The following is a 26,328-nucleotide window of genomic DNA, read 5'->3' as shown; positions in this document are numbered from 1 at the left end:
TGCAATACAGCAGCATAACGTGCGCAGAGTGCCCGCTCCCCTGACTGTGCCTGATGCTGCTACTACTGCGTGTAGTGTGCAGGGAGACAGAATTAAGGCCCGCTGATTAACTAGCGAGCGTAACAGCAGCTAGCTCACAATGTTACATGGCGCTATGCTTAGTGAATCAACCGCCTTATGCCTTAAAGAAAACCTGTAACAAAAAACCTACCCTGGGGGGTACTCACCTGGAGTGGGGGAAGCCTCCGGATCCTATTGAGGTTTCCCCTGCCCTCCTCGGTCCCACAGCGGTGGCGATAAAGCTCAACGAACAGCGGGGATGTAAATATTTACCTTCCCAGCTCCAGCGCAGGCGCAGTATCAGCTCTCTGCCTCGGAGATGGGCGGAAATAGCCGATCGCTGTCGGCCCGCTCTACGGTGCAGGCGCAAGTCTCCTGCAGGTCTCCTGCGCAGTAGAGCGGCCCCGACAGAGATGGGCTATTTTTGCCTATCTCCGTGCAGAGAGCCGCAACAGCGCCGCCTGCTGGAGCCAGGAAAGGTAAATAAATCAGCGCTTGTCAGGCTTGTCGAGGGAGGATTCCGGGACACTTCGGGGGAGCCAGCGCTGGACTGTCTGCAGCTACAGGGATGGGGGAAGCCTCATTGGGACCCTGATGCTTCCCCCCTCCCGAAGTGAGTATCCCCCAGGGGAATTTTTTTGTTACAGGTTCTCTTTAATAAAAAGTTTGGGGTTTTTTTAGCATTATTAAGATAAGATTATCCTTAGGGCCCTTTTCCACTAGCAATCGCAATCACAAATCACAAACGCCAGCGATTGCGATTGCGATTTTTCATTAATTCTGTTATGCGATTGCGATTTGTGATTTTCATTTGCATTGCATTATCATTGTAAAAATCGCTCCAGCAAGCAATTGCGATTTGCGATTAGCGATTTCCAAATCGAATCACTGTAGTGGAAAATACTTCTCGTGATTTCTAGAAATAAAGTAACAACTCTAGCGATTTAAAAATCACTAGCGATTTGCGATTTTGCGATTCAGCAATCACAATCGCTCTAGTGGAAAAGGGCCCTAAGAGTTGAGATGAAATTTAACATGTGTAATTTATCATCATAATTTGCAATTGTGATATAAAATCATAATTTCTATTTCCCGGCAATTATAAGGACAAGGGGCTTGATTCGTAAGAGCGCTAGTGCAGCAGCGTGAGTTAATAACAAGGTAGGAGCACAAGCTATGCACAGTCGTGCAGCATAGCGTTCCTTCCTTAGTTACGCACGTCACTTATATAGCAATAAGTGCTTCTTTACATAACTATGTTAATTCCATGGTAACTATGTTAATTACCATCGTAGCGGTCGCTATACTTCACAGCAGAACCCGGCAGTGAAAGAAGCAGGCGTCGCTATGTAAACAACGCACGTAAACAAAGAAGGCACAACCGTGCATAGCACTCCTAGATTAGCGCTCTTTTGTGTATCAAGCCCAATGTGTGCTGCTCAGTCTCTATCTCCATGTCCCTCTCACCACCAGCCGGAGGTCTCCTGGCTGCCCACAGGCTGCTCTGACAGCTGCTCACAGGGAGCCATGCACTGACATATAAGGGCGTTTGCAGCATCTGGAGACTGACCATAGTTACTGCAGTAGATGTCACAGAGGATCCCTGGTTTTGCACAGAAGTATTAGGCAGTGTTTTCCTGAATGAAGCATTCCCTGGCTGGGATGTACACAATGACCTCATATGTGACATTATGCAGCTTGTGTTGGGGTAGAGCTGTTTATTACTGAAATATCCAGTTACCAGCAGGTGAGGGGTGCCTCCAGGGTGGCAGCGTGTGCTCCTGCTTATGCCTGTATATACCAGAGAGGTAGGAAGGGTGGCGCTGTAACCCTATAGTGAGATTGCCGGCTGTCGTCATGACGACAGATGACGATCTCACCAGGGCGAAGCTGAGTCTCGGAGGAGAGGAAAAAGAATGACGGCCAACGTCAGGATCCCCCGGGAGGTGGGTGGAAAACGCCCACTGTGCATATTGCTCTGCATAAACCTCCCGGCGGCTACCACGAGTTCAGCTCGGGATAAGCGCTCTTAGATTGTTTTTTCCACCCCGAGCTGGACTCGTGATAACCACTAAGAAGGATTTCCCAGAGACAAGTAAACTGAATGTATACATACCTGGGGAAGAGAGACAGAGGGAGGGAACTGCACTTGTTCAGACTGGCCGTGACTAGCCAAACTTACGGGAGCCGGTACAGAAGACAGAGGAGATGCAGGACGGCGGTGTGGGAGCGATCAGTGCGGATGGGGCTGGAGGAAGTAACAAGACCCGGTACAGAAGACAGAGGAGATGCAGGATGGCGGTGTGGGAGCGATCAGTGCGGATGGGGCTGGAGGAAGTAACAAGACCCGGTACAGAAGACAGAGGAGACGCAGGATGGCGGTGTGGGAGCGATCAGTGCGGATGGGGCTGGAGGAAGTAACAAGACCCGGTACAGAAGACAGAGGAGACGCAGGACGGCGGTGTGGGAGCGATCAGTGAGGATGGGGCTGGAGGAAGTAACAAGACCCGGTACAGAAGACAGAGGAGATGCAGGACGGCGGTGTGGGAGCGATCAGTGCGGATGGGGCTGGAGGAAGTAACAAGACCCGGTACAGAAGACAGAGGAGACGCAGGATGGCAATGTGGGAGCGATCAGTGCAGATGGGGCTGGAGGAAGTAACAAGACCCGGTACAGAAGACAGAGGAGACGCAGGATGGCGGTGTGGGAGTGATCAGTGCGGATGGGGCTGGAGGAAGTAACAAGACCCAGTACAGAAGACAGAGGAGACACAGGACGGCGGTGTGGGAGCGATCAGTGCGGATGGGGCTGGAGGAAGTAACAAGACCCAGTACAGAAGACAGCGGAGACGCAGGATGGCGGTGTGGGAGCGATCAGTGCGGATGGGGCTGGAGGAAGTAACAAGACCCGGTACAGAAGACAGAGGAGACGCAGGATGGCGGTGTGGGAGTGATCAGTGCGGATGGGGCTGGAGGAAGTAACAAGACCCGGTACAGAAGACAGCGGAGACGCAGGATGGCGGTGTGGGAGCGATCAGTGCGGATGGGGCTGGAGGAAGTAACAAGACCCGGTACAGAAGACAGAGGAGATGCAGGACGGCGGTGTGGGAGCGATCAGTGCGGATGGGGCTGGAGGAAGTAACAAGACCCGGTACAGAAGACAGAGGAGACGCAGGATGGCGGTGTGGGAGCGATCAGTGCGGATGGGGCTGGAGGAAGTAACAAGACCCGGTACAGAAGACAGAGGAGACGCAGGATGGCGGTGTGGGAGCGATCAGTGCGGATGGGGCTGGAGGAAGTAACAAGACCCAGTACAGAAGACAGAGGAGATGCAGGATGGCGGTGTGGGAGCGATCAGTGCGGATGGGGCTGGAGGAAGTAACAAGACCCGGTACAGAAGACAGAGGAGACGCAGGATGGCGGTGTGGGAGCGATCAGTGCAGATGGGGCTGGAGGAAGTAACAAGACCCAGTACAGAAGACAGAGGAGATGCAGGATGGCGGTGTGGGAGCGATCAGTGCGGATGGGGCTGGAGGAAGTAACAAGACCCGGTACAGAAGACAGAGGAGACGCAGGATGGCAATGTGGGAGCGATCAGTGCAGATGGGGCTGGAGGAAGTAACAAGACCCGGTACAGAAGACAGAGGAGACGCAGGATGGCGGTGTGGGAGTGATCAGTGCGGATGGGGCTGGAGGAAGTAACAAGACCCAGTACAGAAGACAGAGGAGACACAGGACGGCGGTGTGGGAGCGATCAGTGCGGATGGGGCTGGAGGAAGTAACAAGACCCAGTACAGAAGACAGCGGAGACGCAGGATGGCGGTGTGGGAGCGATCAGTGCGGATGGGGCTGGAGGAAGTAACAAGACCCGGTACAGAAGACAGAGGAGACGCAGGATGGCGGTGTGGGAGTGATCAGTGCGGATGGGGCTGGAGGAAGTAACAAGACCCGGTACAGAAGACAGCGGAGACGCAGGATGGCGGTGTGGGAGCGATCAGTGCGGATGGGGCTGGAGGAAGTAACAAGACCCGGTACAGAAGACAGAGGAGATGCAGGACGGCGGTGTGGGAGCGATCAGTGCGGATGGGGCTGGAGGAAGTAACAAGACCCGGTACAGAAGACAGAGGAGACGCAGGATGGCGGTGTGGGAGCGATCAGTGCGGATGGGGCTGGAGGAAGTAACAAGACCCGGTACAGAAGACAGAGGAGACGCAGGATGGCGGTGTGGGAGCGATCAGTGCGGATGGGGCTGGAGGAAGTAACAAGACCCGGTACAGAAGACAGAGGAGACGCAGGATGGCGGTGTGGGAGCGATCAGTGCGGATGGGGCTGGAGGAAGTAACAAGACCCGGTACAGAAGACAGAGGAGATGCAGGATGGCGGTGTGGGAGCGATCAGTGCGGATGGGGCTGGAGGAAGTAACAAGACCCAGTACAGAAGACAGAGGAGACACAGGACGGCGGTGTGGGAGCGATCCGTGCGGATGGGGCTGGAGGAAGTAACAAGACCCGGTACAGAAGACAGAGGAGATGCAGGATGGCGGTGTGGGAGCGATCAGTGCGGATGGGGCTGGAGGAAGTAACAAGACCCGGTACAGAAGACAGAGGAGACGCAGGATGGCGGTGTGGGAGCGATCCGTGCGGATGGGGCTGGAGGAAGTAACAAGACCCAGTACAGAAGACAGAGGAGACGCAGGATGGCGGTGTGGGAGCGATCAGTGCGGATGGGGCTGGAGGAAGTAACAAGACCCAGTACAGAAGACAGAGGAGACGCAGGATGGCGGTGTGGGAGCGATCAGTGCGGATGGGGCTGGAGGAAGTAACAAGACCCAGTACAGAAGACAGAGGAGACGCAGGATGGCGGTGTGGGAGGGATCAGTGCGGATGGGGCTGGAGGAAGTAACAAGACCCAGTACAGAAGACAGAGGAGACGCAGGATGGCGGTGTGGGAGCGATCAGTGCGGATGGGGCTGGAGGAAGTAACAAGACCCGGTACAGAAGACAGAGGAGACGCAGGATGGCGGTGTGGGAGGGATCAGTGCGGATGGGGCTGGAGGAAGTAACAAGACCCAGTACAGAAGACAGAGGAGACGCAGGATGGCGGTGTGGGAGCGATCCGTGCGGATGGGGCTGGAGGAAGTAACAAGACCCGGTACAGAAGACAGAGGAGACGCAGGATGGCGGTGTGGGAGGGATCAGTGCGGATGGGGCTGGAGGAAGTAACAAGACCCAGTACAGAAGACAGAGGAGACGCAGGATGGCGGTGTGGGAGCGATCCGTGCGGATGGGGCTGGAGGAAGTAACAAGACCCAGTACAGAAGACAGAGGAGACGCAGGATGGCGGTGTGGGAGCGATCAGTGAGGATGGGGCTGGAGGAAGTAACAAGACCTGGTACAGAAGACAGAGGAGACACAGGATGGCGGTGTGGGAGCGATCCGTGCGGATGGGGCTGAAGGAAGTAACAAGACCCGGTACAGAAGACAGAGGAGACGCAGGATGGCGGTGTGGGAGCGATCAGTGAGGATGGGGCTGGAGGAAGTAACAAGACCTGGTACAGAAGACAGAGGAGACACAGGACGGCGGTGTGGGAGCGATCAGTGAGGATGGGGCTGGAGGAAGTAACAAGACCCGGTACAGAAGACAGAGGAGATGCAGGATGGCGGTGTGGGAGCGATCAGTGCGAATGGGGCTGGAGGAAGTAACAAGACCCGGTACAGAAGACAGAGGAGACACAGGACGGCGGTGTGGGAGCGATCAGTGCGGATGGGGCTGGAGGAAGTAACAAGACCCGGTACAGAAGACAGAGGAGACACAGGACGGCGGTGTGGGAGCGATCAGTGCGGATGGGGCTGGAGGAAGTAACAAGACCCGGTACAGAAGACAGCGGAGACGCAGGACGGCGGTGTGGGAGCGATCAGTGCGGATGGGGCTGGAGGAAGTAACAAGACCCAGTACAGAAGACAGAGGAGACGCAGGATGGCGGTGTGGGAGCGATCAGTGCGGATGGGGCTGGAGGAAGTAACAAGACCCGGTACAGAAGACAGAGGAGACGCAGGATGGCGGTGTGGGAGCGATCAGTGCGGATGGGGCTGGAGGAAGTAACAAGACCCAGTACAGAAGACAGAGGAGACGCAGGACGGCGGTGTGGGAGCGATCAGTGAGGATGGGGCTGGAGGAAGTAACAAGACCCGGTACAGAAGACAGAGGAGACGCAGGACGGCGGTGTGGGAGCGATCAGTGAGGATGGGGCTGGAGGAAGTAACAAGACCCGGTACAGAAGACAGAGGAGACGCAGGACGGCGGTGTGGGAGCGATCCGTGCGGATGGGGCTGGAGGAAGTAACAAGACCCAGTACAGAAGACAGAGGAGACACAGGACGGCGGTGTGGGAGCGATCAGTGAGGATGGGGCTGGAGGAAGTAACAAGACCCGGTACAGAAGACAGAGGAGACGCAGGACGGCGGTGTGGGAGCGATCAGTGAGGATGGGGCTGGAGGAAGTAACAAGACCCGGTACAGAAGACAGAGGAGATGCAGGACGGCGGTGTGGGAGCGATCAGTGAGGATGGGGCTGGAGGAAGTAACAAGACCCGGTACAGAAGACAGAGGAGATGCAGGACAGCGGTGTGGGAGCGATCAGTGCGGATGGGGCTGGAGGAAGTAACAAGACCCGGTACAGAAGACAGAGGAGATGCAGGACGGCGGTGTGGGAGCGATCAGTGCGGATGGGGCTGGAGGAAGTAACAAGACCTGGTACAGAAGACAGCGGAGACGCAGGATGGCGGTGTGGGAGCGATCAGTGCGGATGGGGCTGGAGGAAGTAACAAGACCTGGTACAGAAGACAGAGGAGATGCAGGACGGCGGTGTGGGAGCGATCAGTGCGGATGGGGCTGAAGGAAGTAACAAGACCCGGTACAGAAGACAGAGGAGACGCAGGATGGCGGTGTGGGAGCGATCAGTGCGGATGGGGCTGGAGGAAGTAACAAGACCCGGTACAGAAGACAGAGGAGACACAGGACGGCGGTGTGGGAGCGATCCGTGCGGATGGGGCTGGAGGAAGTAACAAGACCCAGTACAGAAGACAGAGGAGACGCAGGATGGCGGTGTGGGAGCGATCAGTGCGGATGGGGCTGGAGGAAGTAACAAGACCCAGTACAGAAGACAGAGGAGACACAGGACGGCGGTGTGGGAGCGATCCGTGCGGATGGGGCTGGAGGAAGTAACAAGACCCGGTACAGAAGACAGAGGAGACGCAGGATGGCGGTGTGGGAGCGATCAGTGCGGATGGGGCTGGAGGAAGTAACAAGACCCGGTACAGAAGACAGAGGAGATGCAGGATGGCGGTGTGGGAGCGATCAGTGCGGATGGGGCTGGAGGAAGTAACAAGACCCGGTACAGAAGACAGAGGAGATGCAGGATGGCGGTGTGGGAGCGATCAGTGCGGATGGGGCTGGAGGAAGTAACAAGACCCGGTACAGAAGACAGAGGAGACGCAGGATGGCGGTGTGGGAGCGATCCGTGCGGATGGGGCTGGAGGAAGTAACAAGACCCGGTACAGAAGACAGAGGAGATGCAGGATGGCGGTGTGGGAGCGATCAGTGCGGATGGGGCTGGAGGAAGTAACAAGACCCGGTACAGAAGACAGAGGAGATGCAGGATGGCGGTGTGGGAGCGATCAGTGCGGATGGGGCTGGAGGAAGTAACAAGACCCGGTACAGAAGACAGAGGAGATGCAGGATGGCGGTGTGGGAGCGATCCGTGCGGATGGGGCTGGAGGAAGTAACAAGACCCGGTACAGAAGACAGAGGAGATGCAGGATGGCGGTGTGGGAGCGATCAGTGCGGATGGGGCTGGAGGAAGTAACAAGACCCGGTACAGAAGACAGAGGAGATGCAGGATGGCGGTGTGGGAGCGATCCGTGCGGATGGGGCTGGAGGAAGTAACAAGACCCGGTACAGAAGACAGAGGAGACGCAGGATGGCGGTGTGGGAGCGATCAGTGCGGATGGGGCTGGAGGAAGTAACAAGACCCGGTACAGAAGACAGAGGAGATGCAGGATGGCGGTGTGGGAGCGATCCGTGCGGATGGGGCTGGAGGAAGTAACAAGACCCGGTACAGAAGACAGAGGAGACGCAGGACGGCGGTGTGGGAGCGATCAGTGCGGATGGGGCTAAAGGAAGTAACAAGACCTGGTACAGAAGACAGAGGAGACACAGGACGGCGGTGTGGGAGCGATCCGTGCGGATGGGGCTGGAGGAAGTAACAAGACCCGGTACAGAAGACAGAGGAGATGCAGGATGGCGGTGTGGGAGCGATCAGTGCGGATGGGGCTGGAGGAAGTAACAAGACCCGGTACAGAAGACAGAGGAGACGCAGGATGGCGGTGTGGGAGCGATCAGTGCGGATGGGGCTGGAGGAAGTAACAAGACCCGGTACAGAAGACAGAGGAGATGCAGGATGGCGGTGTGGGAGCGATCAGTGCGGATGGGGCTGGAGGAAGCCCCAGGTATGTATAAAACTTTTACGTTTACTTGTCTCAGGTTTCCTTTAAAGTTGAATTACATCAAATACCTTCTGTTTTAAGAATACAAATTCTAACTCAACCCTGAAAATGGACCAACCATATCCCACCTCAGCTTTACTCGACTGGTCCATTTCCATGCTGCATACATTTAAATTAAAATAATCTAAATTTGATTCAACTCAGAATTATTTGCATATTATTTACCATCACCAGTGACAGACTACAGACCTGCAATGTTACAGAGAGCTCTGGCTACACACACTGAGCTTACACTGGCCTCATTCATTATAACAATGCAGTGTATGTATTACAGTAACCTGAGGCCTGCAATGTTACAGAGAGCTCTGGCTACACACACTGAGCTTACACTGGCCTCATTCATTATAACAATGCAGTTTCTTACAGTAAATCTGATTACTACATCTAATAGTGCAATTTACATTATATGCAGTGGAACAAAACACAACATTGTGGAAATAATATACAGTCTGATCTACCAGTCTCCTCACCACACTGCAGCACTGAGGCATTGGGGTTTCTATAGCAGTGATTGTAACACATATAACAATAACCTGTCCCCCTCTCCACCCCAGAATTCCTGTATCTCACCTCCAGCCCAAACACCTGTATCCAATCATCTCCTAATTTACATTTGGGGTGCAGCACTGAGGCATTGGGGTGTCTATAGCAGTGACTGTAACACATATAACAATAACCTCTCCCACTCTCCACCCCAGAATTCCTGTATCACACCTCCAGCCCAAACACCTGTATCCAATCATCTCCTAATTTACATTTGGGGTGCAGCACTGAGGCATTGGGGTGTCTATAGCAGTGACTGTAACACACATAACAATAACCTGTCCCTCTCTCCCCCCAGAATTCCTGTATCTCACCTCCAGCCCAAACACCTGTATCCAATCATCTCCTAATTTACATTTGGGGAGCAGCACTGAGGCATTGGGGTGTCTATAGCAGTGACTGTAACACATAACAATAACCTGCCCCCTCTCCACCCCAGAATTCCTGTATCTCACCTCCACCCCAAACACCTGTATCCAATCATCTCCTAATTTACATTTGGGGTGCAGCACTGAGGCATTGGGGTTTCTATAGCAGTGATTGTAACACATATAACAATAACCTGTCCTCCTCTCCACCCCAGAATTCCTGTATCTCACCTCCACCCCAAACACCTGTATCCAATCATCTCCTAATTTACATCTGGGGTGCAGCACTGAGGCATTGGGGTGCCTATAGCAGTCATTGTAACACATAACAATAACCTGTCCCCCTCTCCACCCCAGGATTCCTGTATCTCACCTCCAGCCCAAACACCTGTATCCAATCATCTCCTAATTTACATCTGGGGTGCAGCACTGAGGCATTGGGGTGTCTATAGCATGTGACTGTAACACATATAACAATAACCTGTCCCCCTCTCCACCCCAGAATTCCTGTATCTCACCTCCAGCCCAAACACCTGTATCCAATCATCTCCTAATTTACATTTGGGGTGCAGCACTGAGGCATTGGGGTGTCTATAGCAGTGATTGTAACACATATAACAATAACCTGTCCCCCTCTCCACCCCAGAATTCCTGTATCTCACCTCCAGCCCAAACACCTGTATCCAATCATCTTCTAATTTACATTTGGGGTGCAGCACTGAGGCATTGGTGTGTCTATAGCAGTGACTGTAACACATATAACAATAACCTGTCCTCCTCTCCTCCCCAGAATTCCTGTATCTCACCTCCAGCCCAAACACCTGTATCCAATCATCTGCTTCTAATTTACATCTGGGGTGCAGCACTGAGGCGTTGGGGTGTCTATAGCAGTGATTGTAACACATGTAACAATAACCTGCCCCCCTCTCCACCCCAGAATTCCTGTATCTCACCTCCAGCCCAAACACCTGTATCTAATCATCTCCTAATTTACATTTGGGGTGCAGCACTGAGGCATTGGGGTGTCTATAGCAGTGATTGTAACACATATAACAATAACCTGTCCCCCTCTCCACCCCAGAATTCCTGTATCTCACCTCCAGCCCAAACACCTGTATCCAATCATCTGCTTCTAATTTACATCTGGGGTGCAGCACTGAGGCGTTGGGGTGTCTATAGCAGTGATTGTAACACATGTAACAATAACCTGCCCCCCTCTCCACCCCAGAATTCCTGTATCTCACCTCAATCCCAAACACCTGTATCCAATCATCTCCTTCTAATTTACATTTGGGGTACAGCACTGAGGCATTGGGGTGTCTATAGCAGTGACTGTAACACATATAACAATAACCTGTCCCCCTCTCCACCCCAGAATTCCTGTATCTCACCTCAATCCCAAACACCTGTATCCAATCATCTCCTTCTAATTTACATTTGGGGTGCAGCACTGAGGCATTGGGGTGTCTATAGCAGTGACTGTAACACATAACAATAACCTGTCCCCCTCTCCACCCCAGAATTCCTGTATCTCACCTTAAAGAGAAACTCCGACCAAGAATTGAACTTTATCCCAATCAGTAGCTGATACCCACTTTTACATGAAAAATATAATGATTTTCACAAACAGACCATCAGGGGGCGCTGTATGACTGATTTTGTGCTGAAACCCCTCCCACAAGAGGCTCTGGTACCCTACGGTACTCTGGGCAAACTGCCACAATGTAACAATGACACACACAGGAAATGGCTGTTTATAGCTGTCTGTTAAAGCCAGAACAGCTACATAATCTGCCCACAGTAACAATGTCACCATGTAATACATGTCAGAATGTGAATCTAGGAGAGGAAAGATTTTACAATGAGCAAACTCTGACTAAATCATGTATACATAATTATTGTAAAAATTAAGCAACTTTTTATATTAAATTATTTTCACTGGAGTTCCTCTTTAAGCCCAAACACCTGTATCCAATCATCTCCTAATTTACATTTGGGGTGCAGCACTGAGGTATTGGGGTGTCTATAGCAGTGACTGTAACACATATAACAATAACCTGTCCCCCTCTCCCCCCCAGAATTCCTGTATCTCACCTCCAGCCCAAACACCTGTATCCAATCATCTCCTAATTTACATCCAGTGCATCGATTCCTTTTATTCCCCAATACATGACTCCCTATTGCGGAGAGATCTATCTTTTGCTGATGCGTACACCATGTGAATAGTGAGCAATTCTGAGATTTCTTTTATAGCGATTTTGGAACATTCCCCGTTGTCTTTGGGTCTTCAGTATCAGTTGAGCGATCGGATTGGAAATTCCCCGGTCAGTTAGTACAGGGCGAGGATTGGAAATACCCCAGTTAGTGCAGGGCGAGGATTGGAAATTCCCCAGTCAGTTAGTGGAGGGCGAGGATTGTCTTGATCAGTTAGAGAGCTGGTGGTTGGACTATGCTAGAAATAACTTTAGGCATGCACAAGATACAATGCTGTTCTGGGAAGCTGCTAAAGTGGTGCTGAGAGGGGAAATCATTGCGTATGAGAGGAGACTAAAGAAAAGGGCACACTCCGATTATTCTAAATCCGCTTCCAGGTCCAGGGTGACAGATTTGGATTACATTGCTGACTAGGATGATCAATGAGATGAAAATTCTTCTGAAGTTATGCAAATGTTAATGCAAATGTATGCAGTTTGAAAACAGACCAATCAATTTGAACCCAGGTTTAAACGGACTGGTCCATTTTCAAGCGGCATATATTTGCATAAAAATTTGCATACATTTGCATCAACTCTGAAGAATTTGCATATCTGTGATCATAACTATTGCTGACATGATGGAGACTTCCAGACCAGCATGGTTGGATGCTAATGCGGTTCTGGTCTCTGTTACGACAGGTACGCCATGTTCTGGAGGGCAAGATCTGATTGGACCTTTTCTAAATTCGGCAACGAGTCTGGTAAACTCTTTGCAAATACAGGAAAGGGGAAGAGGTCCTTACAGCATATTAATCACAACAACACAAATGGGAGAGGTAATAGGACTGCAGGAATCGAAATAAATACGAGAATCCAAATCTAATCAAAATATCAAAATTGTTTTATTGAGCAAACCACACTATGTAAAACTACCTAAAAGCAGCATGGTATGGCCATCCCATCACACATGCAACAGCCATACACAACAGCCAGCTGGCCAGCCTATCCAAGTAATGTTTAAAGGGAATCTGAAGTGAAAATAAACGTATGATACAATAATTTGTATGTGCAGTACAGCTAAGAAATAAAACATTAGGAGCAGAGACATAAGTCTAATATTGTTTCCAGTACAGGAAGAGTTAAGAAACTCCAGTTGTTATCTATGCAACAGAGCCATTGAGCTCCATGACTTTCAAAGTCACAGAAAGCTCTGTCTTCTGAAGCTTATTATCTCAACTGTCTGTCATTATAATTTGTTTTTTCTGTAAAGTTCAAAAGTTCACAAGCCTGCTCTGTGAAATCATTTAGAATGCTGAGTGTAATGTGTAAACTACAAATATTAGAGAATGATGCAATGTTATAAAAAACTATTTAAATGAAATTAAAAATATGAGACTATTTTCTTTGCTACTAATGTTCTAGTAATTATCTGTGCTACACATACAATTCATTATATCAATTTATTTTTGCACTTCAGTGTCTCTTTAAAGCGTATGAACATCTGCTCAAATCCAGCTAAGCGTAAAGCTGAAGTGAAACCTCTTCCACAGCTCCAAATACCAACCAAATTGTCCCATAAACTGACAGATGTGCAGGTGCCGATCAAAAAAAAAGAGCAGCATGCAAGCTGATACATAAAGCAGCTGCCATATAAGCTGCTGTACAGTTCTCACCACTCCAATGCATCTCCGGGCCGTTCAGACACTCTGATGGAATTGCCACCGAATGGATCGGTGATGCTGACATCCAGTAGCGGAGTCACAGCGGGGAATCCAGACGTGAGCAGCAGTAAACAGTCTGAGGTACAGACGCATATACTGCAATGTCCATATCCCGCAAGGACCATGGGTATTCAGCTGGCGAACGTCCAGCAATGTGGAGTCAGTCCAGGCAGGAGGGCAGCTGTGTGTAACAACCAGGGTGGCATGCGAGAGTGAGCTGGGCTGTATAGCAGGGCAGAGCCAATGGAGAGAAGGCAGAACAGGAGTAGGCGGGGCCACGCGGCAGGACACCGTCTCATATAGAACACACTGCATTTACGTGGTTACCTTATCTCTTTATCTTATAAATGTAATGCTCCTTAGCATTTTATCTCCTGAATTAACCTTCCTTATAATTTAAGCGGATCCGAGATGAAAAACTAACTATAACAAGTGACTTGTCTAAACATCTTATCTAAAGTTTAGCTAGTTTACACAGCAAATCTAGCTGCAAACAGCTTCAATAGAATATGATTATTTCTTCCTGTGATACGACAGCAGCCATGTTGTTTGTAAACATTACACACAGGCAGGCTTATCTGTATCTTCAGCACTCAGACTGTGAAAAAAAACCTAATCCCCCCTCCTCCCCTCTGCCTCTGAAATCTCTGGCTAGTAATACCTCCCCCTCCTCCCATGAGCCCTTGCTACTGCCAAGGCTCTCTGAAAACCTGTGGGTGAGGCTTGTTTAGTTTATAGGGAATTCGAGTATTAAAACAGAAAAGGATTTGGCTTGAGGAATGCCCTATAAACAATAGGAAAGGAACACCATTATGCAATGAGTAAAAGTTCATCTCAGATCCACTTTAAAGAGGCACTATCAAAGAAACTGTGATTCTGTAAACACCTCATGCTTATAGAGCTTTTAGCCAGCAACAATAGAAAGCTTTTCAGAAGTCGCTCATCACAGCCTGTGTGAATAAAATGCCTTGTTTATCAGCTGTTTGTAACAAAGTTGGCATCAGGGCCAGAGCTGTACCATGTGGATAGGTTCCACTTCTCTGTTACTATTCAGAGGAATGATTTACTGTTGTTTCTGCCCTGACTGCTTTCTTACAGATAATATAAGAACAGCTGAGAAATGTTTCAGCTACAAAGGTAGGATCTGAAGAGAAGGACCTGTACTTTATTGCTTGACTTAAAGAGACACTGAAGCAAAAAAAAAAAAATGATATAATGAATTGGTTGTGTAGTGCAGATAATAACTAGAATATTAGAAGCAAAGAAAATATTCTCATATTTTTTTATTTTCAGGTATATAGTGTTTTTTATAACATTGCCTAATATTTGCAGTTTACACACTACTCAGCATTCTAAATGATTTTACAGAGCAGGCCAGTGAACTTTTGACCTGTCCTGTGGAGAGAAAAAAACAATACAATGACTAACAGTTGAGATAACAAGCTTATGAAGACAGAGCTCTCTGCGACTTTGAAAGTTGTGGAGCTCAATGGCTCTTTTTGCATAGATAACAACTGGAGTTTCTTAACTCTTCCTGTACCGGAAACAACATTAGGCTTATGTCTCGGCTCCTAATGTTTTATTTCTTAGCTGTACTGCACATATAAATCATCATCAATTTTTTTCACTTCAGCGTCTCTTTAACCCCCCCCCCCCCCCCCCAATTCAAAATTAGCTCTTCCTGTCTGTGATCTCTGTTTACTATACACTGCGGAGACATGGGAGCAGCTGATGCGTTAGTTACACACAATGCTGAGGCTATATTTCTGCTTTCTATCATTCTGAACAGATTCCAGTCACAGGATTAGAGACAGTGAGGATTGTTTCTGTATGCTGGATGTTCTGGACACAGTCCTCAATAATAATGCATACAGTGAGAAACGTTCTCTATAAATGTCATTTTCTTCATATAAAACATGAAAAGATTTTTTAAAAAACCGTTGTATTGCTATTTGTTATTCATTACTGGAAATATATGGGGCATTCAGAGTTTTAGTTAACTTTACAAACAAACACTTATATAGCGCTTTTCTCCTGGCGGACTCAAAGCACCAGAGCTGCAGCCACTAGGACGCGCTCTATAGGCAGTAGCAGTGTTAGAGAGACTTGCCTAAGGTCTCCTGCTGAATAGGTGCTGGCTTACTGAACAGGCAGAGCTGAGATTCGAACCCTGGTCTCCTGTGTCAGAGGCAGAGCCCTTAACCATTACACTATCCAGCCACTTTAATAGTTGTCCTTTAAGGTAAAAATAAGTACTCCCCTCCCCCCGTGTCCAGTGTCCTTATAAAGATTGTGTAAATCTTCCCACCATAGGCCAACCTCTCCCTTCACCTCTTCCAATTTAGAAGTCGTCATGGTGCAGAATTAAGTACCGGTCGCCATCAGCTGCTTAGGCATATCTTTCACAGACAAGTCAGGCTCATTGGTTTGTTGAACAATTCAATGCACTGGGAAGCAAGAAAGAATCCTCGAGATTCTGTGTAAAATGCTGCCAATTGCACTTTGCAAGAAGTACAACAAACATTGAAAAAGAACACATATGGCCAAACCATTTCCCACACTAAGTACACAAATGTCTCACATGCAGTTATTTACACTCAAAACATTTCCCACACTCAGCACATGAACAGGGCTTCTCAACAGTGAGTTTTCTCATGCCTGACAAGGTCTGATTTCTGTATAAAACATTTCCCACACTCAGCACATGCATAAGGCTTCTCCCTACCGTGAAACCTCTCATGCCTAACAAGATGTGAGCTATTACCAAAACATTTCCCACACTCAGCACATGAATAGGGCTTTACACCAGTGTGACATCTCTTATGTCTGACAAGATTTGCTTTACACCCAAAACATTTCCCACACTCAGTACATGTATAGGGCTTCTCGCCAGTGTGAGATCTCTCATGTGCGACAAGTAATGATTTATGTCCAAAACATTTCCCACACTCAGTACATGAATAGGGCTTCACACCAGTGTGAGATCTCTCATGTCCGATAAGTTCTGATTTACGCCTAAACCCTTTCCCACACTCAGCACATGAATAGGATTTTTCACCAGTATGAGATCGCTCATGACTGACAAGACTTGATTTAGCACTAAAACATTCCCCACACTCAGCACATGAATAGGGCTTCTCACCAGCGTGAGATCTCTCATGTCTGAGAAGAGCTGATTTTTGTGCAAAACATTTCCCACACTCAGCACATGAATAGGGTTTCTCACCAGTGTGATATCTCTCATGTATGACAAGATTTGATTTGTGTGCAAAACATTTCCCACACTCAGCACATGAATAGGGCTTCTCACCAGTGTGAGATCTCTCATGCATGACAAGGTTTCCTTTCACTGCAAAACATTTCCCACACTCAGCACATGAATAGGGCTTCTCACCAGTGTGAGATCTCTCATGTATGACAAGATGTGATTTCTGCACAAAACATTTCCCACACGTGGAACAGGAATAAGACCCTCCAGCAGGGGGAGAGCTGTGCTGGGTATGAGGTTCCTCAGGGTTAGACAGGTGAGGGGTGTCTGGGGAAATATTTGGGGTCACCAGGATATCTGCAGGAGACTCTTGTCCAGTGACATCATCATCCGTTGTACAGTCTGTGGATACAGAGAGACGAGTCTCTGAGAGGTTCCTGATGCCAGGACTCCGCGCTGCAAATAGAGAAACATCATCACTTCCTGTTAGAGAATTCTGAGGGGGGAACAATTATCATTAGGGAGGGTCAGTGAGCTGCTGATAGTTCCAAGTTGGTGCAAAGTTTATGCAGATTGGAAATGGACCAAATGCAGCAGCTGCATAACTTTGCATATAATTAGCATACAATTTGCACCATCTCAGAGTTATTGGCATGTCACTGACCATCACTAGTTATCAGCCTGACAGAGAACTGCAGAAGGTTGTGCTCATTACAGGCGGCCAATAGCTTTGGCTTAATAAAAGTTACACTATATAGGTAATCAGCCCCCTCCAGTCTCTCAGTCACCAATGTAACCCCAATAATTCAGACTAAACAATACTTTGTCCTTATATTGTAACGCAGTCCCAGCAGACAAATCCCAGTAAAATCTACAATCATGATGATCCTCAGGCATTGCTGAGCTGATTTGTGCAGCGATGTACATTGGTAGGGCCTGGGAGACGGACTCATAATGACATTTCTGAGACACTTGGCCGGATGTGGTCCCAGAACATGGACTGGTTACTGTACAGGCGCTGCATGCGAGTGCAATTCTGTGTATCTCTGCTATACTGGGGGATTTACACTATGTGGGCATTGTGCTGAGTTTACAGTAATGTGGATATGAAGTGATGCAATGCTAAGGACTCTGAGGGCCGGATCTGCAGCTTTATATATAGATGTTTATTTCTGCCCAATATTCTGGTGAGCTGATTGTGTTATCCCGGTGTAGCCGGCTGTGGTACTACATTGGTATTGGCAGTATAGTTGGCTGAAGCTGGTACACGGTGGTCACTACTATTGTGGGCGGAGCTGCCCTGTCACTTAGTCACTCCTGGGTGTCAGTGACCGCGCCTCCTATTCTACAACATTCTGCACCATCATTTGTTTATATTTCCAGCTTCCCACCTGAGGAGTAACAACAGTGAGACTGACCAGCAATGTTCTGTACAACAGATGTCTACAGGGAATCCGCCACACTGAGGATCCTCATAATGGCTGATTTTACTGGGATTCCTCTGCAAGAAAGTTCCATTATCCTGATATACATGCCAGGTGTAATAAAAGGTCAAGGTACTGTATGCAAAGCTATGCAAAAAAAGGCACAAGGAATAAGGGCTGCAGAAAAGCAGTAGTAAATATATCATTTTTATCACTCACCAATGCTCATCCCTGTAATAACATCTTCCTCATTAGATGTCCTCATCATGTCACTCTCCTCCATAGACTGCTGATCACTTCTCACATACGTCTCCTCTTCCTCTTTACTTGTCCTCATCAGGTCACCCTCCTCCATAGACTGCTGATCACTCCTCACATACGTCTCTTCTTCTTCCTCTTTACATGTCCTCATCATGTCACCCTCCTCCATAGACTGCTGATCACTCCTCACATATGTCTCTTCTTCTTCCTCTTTACTTGTCCTCATCATGTCACCCTCCTCCATAGACTGCTGATCACTCCTCACATACGTCTCTTCTTCTTCCTCTTTACTTGTCCTCATCATGCCTCCCTCCTCCATAGACTGCTGATCACTCCTCACATATGTCTCTTCTTCTTCCTCTTTACATGTCCTCATCAGGTCTCCCTTCTCCATAGACTGCTGATCACTCCTCACATATGTCTCTTCTTCTTCCTCTTTACTTGTCCTCATCATGTCACCCTCCTCCATAGTCTGCTGATCACTCCTCATATACGTCTCTTCTTCTTCCTTTTTACTTGTCCTCATCATGTCACCCTCCTCCATAGACTGCTGATCACTCCTCACATACATCTCTTCTTCTTCCTTTTTACTTGTCCTCATCATGTCACCCTCCTCCATAGACTGCTGATCACTCCTCACATATGTCTTTTCTTCTTCCTCTTTACTTGTCCTCATCATGTCACCCTCCTCCATAGACTGCTGATCACTCCTCACATACATCTCTTCTTCTTCCTTTTTAATTGTCCTCATCATGTCACCCTCCTCCATAGACTGCTGATCACTCCTCACATACATCTCTTCTTCTTCCTTTTTAATTGTCCTCATCATGTCTCCCTCCTCCACAGACTGCTGATCACTCCTCACATACGTCTCTTCTTCTTCCTTTTTAATTGTCCTCATCATGTCTCCCTCCTCCACAGACTGCTGATCACTCCTCACATACATCTCTTCTTCTTCCTCTTTAATTGTCCTCATCATGTCACTCTCCTCCATAGACTGCTGATCACTCCTCACATACGTCTCTTCTTCTTCCTCTTTACTTGTCATCATGTCACCCTCCTCCATAGACTGCTGATCACTCCTCACATATGTCTATTCTTCTTCCTCTTTAACCACAGCATTTAAATGTATTCGTTCTCCACCCTAAATGCACAAAACAATTGATTATTTAAATAGTGAACACAGAAGTAACACAACGGCTTTGATGCATTAACTAAGGGCAATATTATCCTCACTATTGGCAGTGTGTACTGTGGGTCGCACTAGTAGCGTAACGTGCGATAATGTTGTTGGGCACAGACAGCACACAGCAATATTATGATTACTACCGGCAGCGTGTACGGTAAGTTCCGCTACTAGTGCGATCTGCGGTACATACTGCTGATAGTGAGGAGAATATTGCCATACGCTGTCTGCGTACAACAACATTACCGCAAGTTAGCGCATCAACCCCAATATTCCCAAAACGACTCCGGCGTATGAAACAGCCAAACCAAATTCCTGTAACTAACAGACATCCAACACACACAAGCAATAGAACACAGCAGTACATGCATCCAGCTACATTTAAAGTGGTCAGCAGGTGCTCGTCAGCCAATCAGCATGCACTGTCATACACCCTTTACCTGCCATACCACATCTAGCAGCCATTAGCATTCAGGTGGGAGGCTTCAGTTGGACGCCATCGCAAGATTGCGTCGCTAGCAGGACCGCCCCGTGCAGGCATCCCTCCCACAGGGGTCCCTCCCTAACCGCTCACCTGTCCGCCATGTCCTAGAGCTGAAAGAAAACGTTTAAAAACACACGATTTGTTCGCACGATGGCCAGGGGCCCCGGACCTCTCTCACTGGCCGGGGCCCCAAGGCCAATGCGCGAAACCTGGAGGGGAGTGCAGGTGGGCCTGGACCTCTCACACCCAGGCTCTGGACCTCTCACATCCAGAAAACCGTAACTAACAGACATCTAACAGATTGTATGCGCCGGCCAACAGATAATTGACTGCATGCAAAACATATATTATTTAGCAGATGAAATCATAAAAGAGCATTAAAGTGCGACGTGCGAAAGTAATTCATTTAGTTGAAGAGGATCTGTAACAAAAAAGACATCCCTGTGGAAACCGGGGGAAGGGAACCTCCGGATCCTAATAAGGATTCACCTTTCGGGAATCCAGCACTGGCAGCCCCCAAACACCAAAGAGGTATTGTATTTTTCGCCTTTTAAGACGCACCAAAAACACCCCTTTTCTATGCGTTTTTGCATTGCGCGTATGCGATTGCGAACGCGCAACCATGTACACACACACATTTTTTTGCAATAGATCCAAAAACCACAGGGGCTTTTCGCCCCACTTTTGGGGGTGAAAAAGTGCATCTTATAAGACGAAAAATATGGTAAATGTTTATCTACCGCACTCTTGTGCAGGTGCAGTAGCAGCTGAGTCCGATCGGGTTCGCTCTACTGCACAGGTGCGAGGAAAGTAAATATATCAGACGCTATGTGCCAGTGGCGTGTTCGGAGGTTACGGACACTGCGCGGAGGCTGTTACAGGACAAGGTAACATATAAATGCACACACGGAGGTAGCACATTATACATTGCGGCGGTAGTTGCGGGGGGGGGGGGGGGGGGGCGTTTCATCGTCTCATTGCTCATTCCAGAAATCATCGCCGTACCGCCACATACCTGACCAACCAACTTCGGCCCGACATCTTGCGGCGTGCGCCGCGTTCGACCATGCAATCAATTTCTGTCCTGAAAATGGTAGCTTTGACAGTTGGGCATGCGCTTGGTGGCACCAATTTTCATCCAATTCGATTATAATAATGGAATTGGATGGTCGATCGGCCAAGTTGCCTGATGTATGGCCATCTTTCCTCCGTTTCACAAATAGAATGCAGATGAAAATCAATGGCCTCAATTCACTAAGATCATGCTGGAGATAATAAGGCGAAGGCAAAGTTACCAGCACACCTCGATCAGTGTTATTTAACTAAAGAAGCTTTTCTTATTAAGGTGTAGAGATACGTTTTCACGGTGAGAGAGTTATCTTATCTGTCTTTAAAGAGAACCCGAGGCGGCATTTTCAAATCTAAATAGGACACAGAGACTTGTCCTGTGCACAATGACCTGCCTCTGTGTCCTTCTGCTGCTGCCCCCCCCCCCCCCCCCCCAGCTCTGCTGTCCTACTGCAAAATACTGCCAGGCTCGCGACATTCTGCTTCTCACTAGCCAGCTATTTACCTGTGGCTTGTCAATTCATCAACAGGCTCCGCCCGTGGAGGACATGGCTATACTGGGGTGGGGGGACATTACATACTGGGGGATAATGGCAATGCTGGGGGACACAGGGGGACATGGCTATACTGGGGGAGAAATGGCATTACTGGGGTGGGGAACATTACATACTGGAGGATAATGGCAATGCTGGGGGACACAGGATGGACATGGCTATACTGGGGGAGAAATGGCATTACTGGGGTGGGGGACATTACATACTGGAGGATAATGGCAATGCTGGGGGACACAGAGGGGACATGGTTATACTGGGGGAGAAATTACATTACTGGGGTGAGGACATTACATACTGGAGGATAATGGCAATGCTGGGGGACACAGAGGGACATGGCTATACTGGGGGAGAAATGGCATTACTGGGGTGGGGAACATTACATACTGGGGGATAATGGCAATGCTGGGGGAAACGGCTATACTGGGGGAGAAATGGCATTACTGGGGTGGGGACATTACATACTGGAGGATAATGGCAATGCTGGGGGACACAGAGGGACATGGCTATACTGGGGTGGGGGACATGGCATTACTGGGGTGGGGGGACATTACATACTGGGGGATAATGGCAATGCTGGGGGACACAGGGAGGACATGGCTATACTGGGGGAGAAATAGCATTACTGGGGTGGGGAACATTACATACTGGAGGATAATGGCAATGCTGGGGGACACAGGGAGGACATGGCTATACTGGGGGAGAAATGGCAATACTGGGGTGAGGGGACATTACATACTGGAGGATAATGGCAATGCTGGGGGACACAGGGAGGACATGGCTATACTGGGGGAGAAATGGCAATACTGGGGTGGGGGACATTACATACTGGAGAATAATGGTAATGCTGGGGGACACAGGGGGGACATGGCTATACTGGGGGAGAAATGGCAATACTGGGGTGGGGGGACATTACATACTGGAGGATAATGGCAATGCTGGGGGACACAGGGAGGACATGGCTATACTGGGGGAGAAATGGCATTACTGGGATGGGGACATTACATACTGGAGGATAATGGCAATGCTGGGGGACACAGGGGGGACATGGCTATACTGGGGGAGAAATGGCATTACTGGGGTGGGGACATTACATACTGGAGTATAATGGCAATGCTGGGGGACACAGGGGGGACATGGCTATACTGGGGGAGAAATGGCATTACTGGGGTTGGGAACATTACATACTGGAGGATAATGGCAATGCTGGGGGACATAGGGAGGACATGGCTATACTGGGGGAGAAATGGCATTACTGGGGTGGGGGGACATTACATACTGGAGGATAATGGCAATGCTGGGGGACACAGGGGGGGCATGGCTATACTGGGAAAGAAATGGCATTACTGGGGTGGGGGACATTACATGCTGGAGGATAGTGGTAATGCTGGGGGACACAGGGGGGAACATGGCTATACTGGGAAAGAAATGGCATTACTGGGGTGGGGACATTACATACTGGAGGATAATGGCAATGCTGGGGGACACAGGGAGGACATGGCTATACTGGGGGAGAAATGGCATTACTGGGGTGGGGGACATTACATACTGGAGGATAATGGCAATGCTGGGGGACACAGGGAGGACATGGCTATACTGGGGGAGAAATGGCATTACTGGGGTGAGGGGACATTACATACTGGAGGATAATGGCAATGCTGGGGGACACAGGGAGGACATGGCTATATTGGGGGAGAAATGGCATTACTGGGGTGGGGGACATTACATACTGGAGGGTAATGGCAATGCTGGGGGACACAGGGAGGACATGTCTATACTGGGGGAGAAATGGCATTACTGGGGTGGGGGACATTACATACTGGAGGATAATGGCAATGCTGGGGGACACAGGGAGGACATGTCTATACTGGGGGAGAAATGGCATTACTGGGGTGGGGGACATTACATACTGGAGGATAATGGCAATGCTGGGGGACACAGGGGGGACATGGCTATACTGGGGGAGAAATGGCATTACTGGGGTGGGGGTACATTACATACTGGAGGATAATGGCAATGCTGGGGGACACAGGAGAGGACATGGCTATACTGGGGAGAAATGGCGTTACTGGGGTGGGGGACATTACATACTGGAGGATAATGGCAATGCTGGGGGACACAGGGGGGACATGGCTATACTGGGGGAGAAATGGCATTACTGGGGTGGGGGACATTACATACTGGAGGATAATGGCAATGCTGGGGGACACAGGGAGGACATGGCTATACTGGGGAGAAATGGCGTTACTGGGGTGGGGGACATTACATACTGGGGGATAATGGCAATGCTGGGGGACACAGGGGGGACATGGCTATACTGGGAGAGAAATGGCATTACTGGGGCGGGGGACATTACATACTGGAGGATAATGGCAATGCTGGGGGACACAGGGGGGACATGGCTATACTGGGGAGAAATAGCATTACTGGGGTGGGGGGACATTACATACTGGAGGATAATGGCAATGCTGGGGGACACAGGAGAGGACATGGCTATACTGGGGGAGAAATGGCATTACTGGGGTGGGGGACATTACATACTGGAGGATAATGGCGATGCTCTTGTCTCTGTGATGTGACTGAATTGAATTATTACTCGGAAGGTAATATGGCAGCCATAATCTATGGCACATGAAGGGGGGCCGCTAGAAATCAAAGCAGTTATATAAAAGTCTCTTGTGTGGCAGTTACTTCAAGGGGGATGATCAGGATGGTGACAGATGTACTATGACCTCCTCTGTAACACAATTTCCACCCCGACCTCTGATCTGCCCGATATATAACAACAATCACACAAATACCTCTTCTAACGCGTCCCACCACTTCCTGCAACTTCTCCTCTTACTGTGTTACCGCATGTAATACTTCCTGTCTGTGCAAGGTTGCCATCTTGTGGTAAATGGGCAAACTGCAGCCTCTGGTTGTGAAATTACTAGAGTTGGGCCGAACCTCCGATTTTAGGTTCGCGAACCTGGTTATTGAACTTCTGCGGAAGGTTCGGTTCGCGTTAAAGTTCGCGAACCGCAATAGACTTCAATGGAGATGCGAACTTTGAAAAAAAAAAATAATTATGCTGGCCACAAAAGTGATGGAAAAGATGTTTCAAGGGGTCTAACACCTGGAGGGGGGCATGGCGGAGTGGGATACATGCCAAAAGTCCCCGGGAAAAATCTGGATTTGACACAATGCAGCGTTTTAAGGGCAGAAATCACATTGAATGCTAAATGACAGGCCTAAAGTGCTTTCAAACATCTTGCATGTGTATACATCAATCAGGTAGTGTAATTAAGGTACTGCTTCACACTGACACACCAAACTCACCGTGTAACGCAGCGCAAACAGCTGTTTGTGTAGTGACGGCCGTGCTGGACTGGTGCGCACCATGGCGAGAGTGCAGGTTTTGGTGGCTTTACAGCCCATATGGTCGCCTGGCTGATGTAGCTGAATGACAGAACAGTGACTGTCCAGCTGATCAAATTTGGTCTGACCACAATGAGGCAACGACCTTATTATCGTGGGTGTGCCCCCCGAGACACTCATCTAGGCGCCGGTCATTGCTTCATTGTGATACGCAAGCCCCTTCACCACGGCAAGGTAATGATCACGAAGGGGAATGGGCGCATGTACATGCCTTTTCTTTTGTTGTTGCAGCTGCCCGCAGTGCAGCCAGAAAAATTAGGCAGTCATGTACACGCACCAGAAAAATTATTACAGCGGCCGCTGCTAGCAGCGGCCTAAAAAATTCAGCAATCCGCCTGGAGTCCCGGACCCTGTTGGTGGTGGCGGAGAAGGTAGTCAAGCGGCCTGCAGGCAGACATGCTGTGTGGAGGGACTGGGAGCGACTTAGTCTTCTTGGGGCAGGCCAGGCAGCCAGTCACACGGCGTGCATGCAGAGATGCTGTGTGTGCGGGGACTGACTTAGTCTTGGGGCGGGCAGCAGCCCTCCGGGATCCATGCCTCATTCATTTTGATAAAGGTGAGGTACTTAACACTTTTGTGACTTAGGCGACTTCTCTTCTCTGTGACAATGCCTCCAGCTGCGCTGAAGGTCCTTTCTGACAGGACGCTTGCGGCAGGGCAGGAGAGAAGTTGGATGGCAAATTGGGACAGCTCTGGCCACAGGTCAAGCCTGCACACCCAGTAGATCAAGGGTTCCTCATCGCTGTTCACAGCAGTGTCTACATCCACACTTAAGGCCAGGTAGTCGGCTACCTGCCGTTCCAGGCGTTGGTGGAGGGTGGATCCGGAAGGGCTACGGCGAGGCGTTGGACTAAAGAACGTCCGCATGTCCGACATCACCATGAGATCGCTGGAGCGTCCTGTCTTTGACTGCGTGGACACGGGAGGAGGATTAGTGGCAGTGGTACCTTGCTGGCATTGTGCCGTCACATCACCCTTAAAGGCATTGTAAAGCATAGTTGACAGCTGGTTCTGCATGTGCTGCATCCTTTCCACCTTCCGGTGAGTTGGTAACAGGTCCGCCACTTTGTGCCTGTACCGAGGGTCTAGTAGTGTGGCCACCCAGTACAGCTCATTCCCCTTGAGGTTTTTTATACGGGGGTCCCTCAACAGGCAGGACAGCATAAAAGACGACATCTGCACAAAGTCAGATCCAGTACCCTCCATCTCCTCTTGCTCTTCCTCAGTGACGTCAGGTAAGTCAACCTCCTCCCCCCAGCCGCGAACAATACCACGGGA

General features: G+C 49.5%; 1 protein-coding gene across 1 annotated transcript in view; it reads right to left on the bottom strand.

Moving 5' to 3' along the window:
• Nucleotides 1–24,505, bottom strand: part of LOC137537288 (uncharacterized) — a 96,635-nt gene extending 72,130 nt beyond the window's left edge. Inside the window, exons 1-3 of the mRNA XM_068259366.1 lie at nucleotides 24,432–24,505; nucleotides 18,300–19,485; nucleotides 16,088–17,112 (exon numbers count right to left, since the gene is read on the bottom strand). Coding sequence (XP_068115467.1) covers nucleotides 16,088–17,112; nucleotides 18,300–19,407 — 2,133 coding nt within the window. The 5' untranslated portion in view covers nucleotides 19,408–19,485; nucleotides 24,432–24,505. The remainder of the gene's footprint in view (nucleotides 1–16,087; nucleotides 17,113–18,299; nucleotides 19,486–24,431) is intronic.
• Between the last annotated feature and the right edge of the window lie 1,823 nt (nucleotides 24,506–26,328).

This window comes from Hyperolius riggenbachi, chromosome 10 (genome assembly GCF_040937935.1).
Source record: "Hyperolius riggenbachi isolate aHypRig1 chromosome 10, aHypRig1.pri, whole genome shotgun sequence".
Taxonomy (NCBI): domain Eukaryota; kingdom Metazoa; phylum Chordata; class Amphibia; order Anura; family Hyperoliidae; genus Hyperolius; species Hyperolius riggenbachi.
The sequence above is the reverse complement of the archived record's forward strand: the minus strand, read 5'-3'. Positions and strand labels throughout refer to the sequence as shown.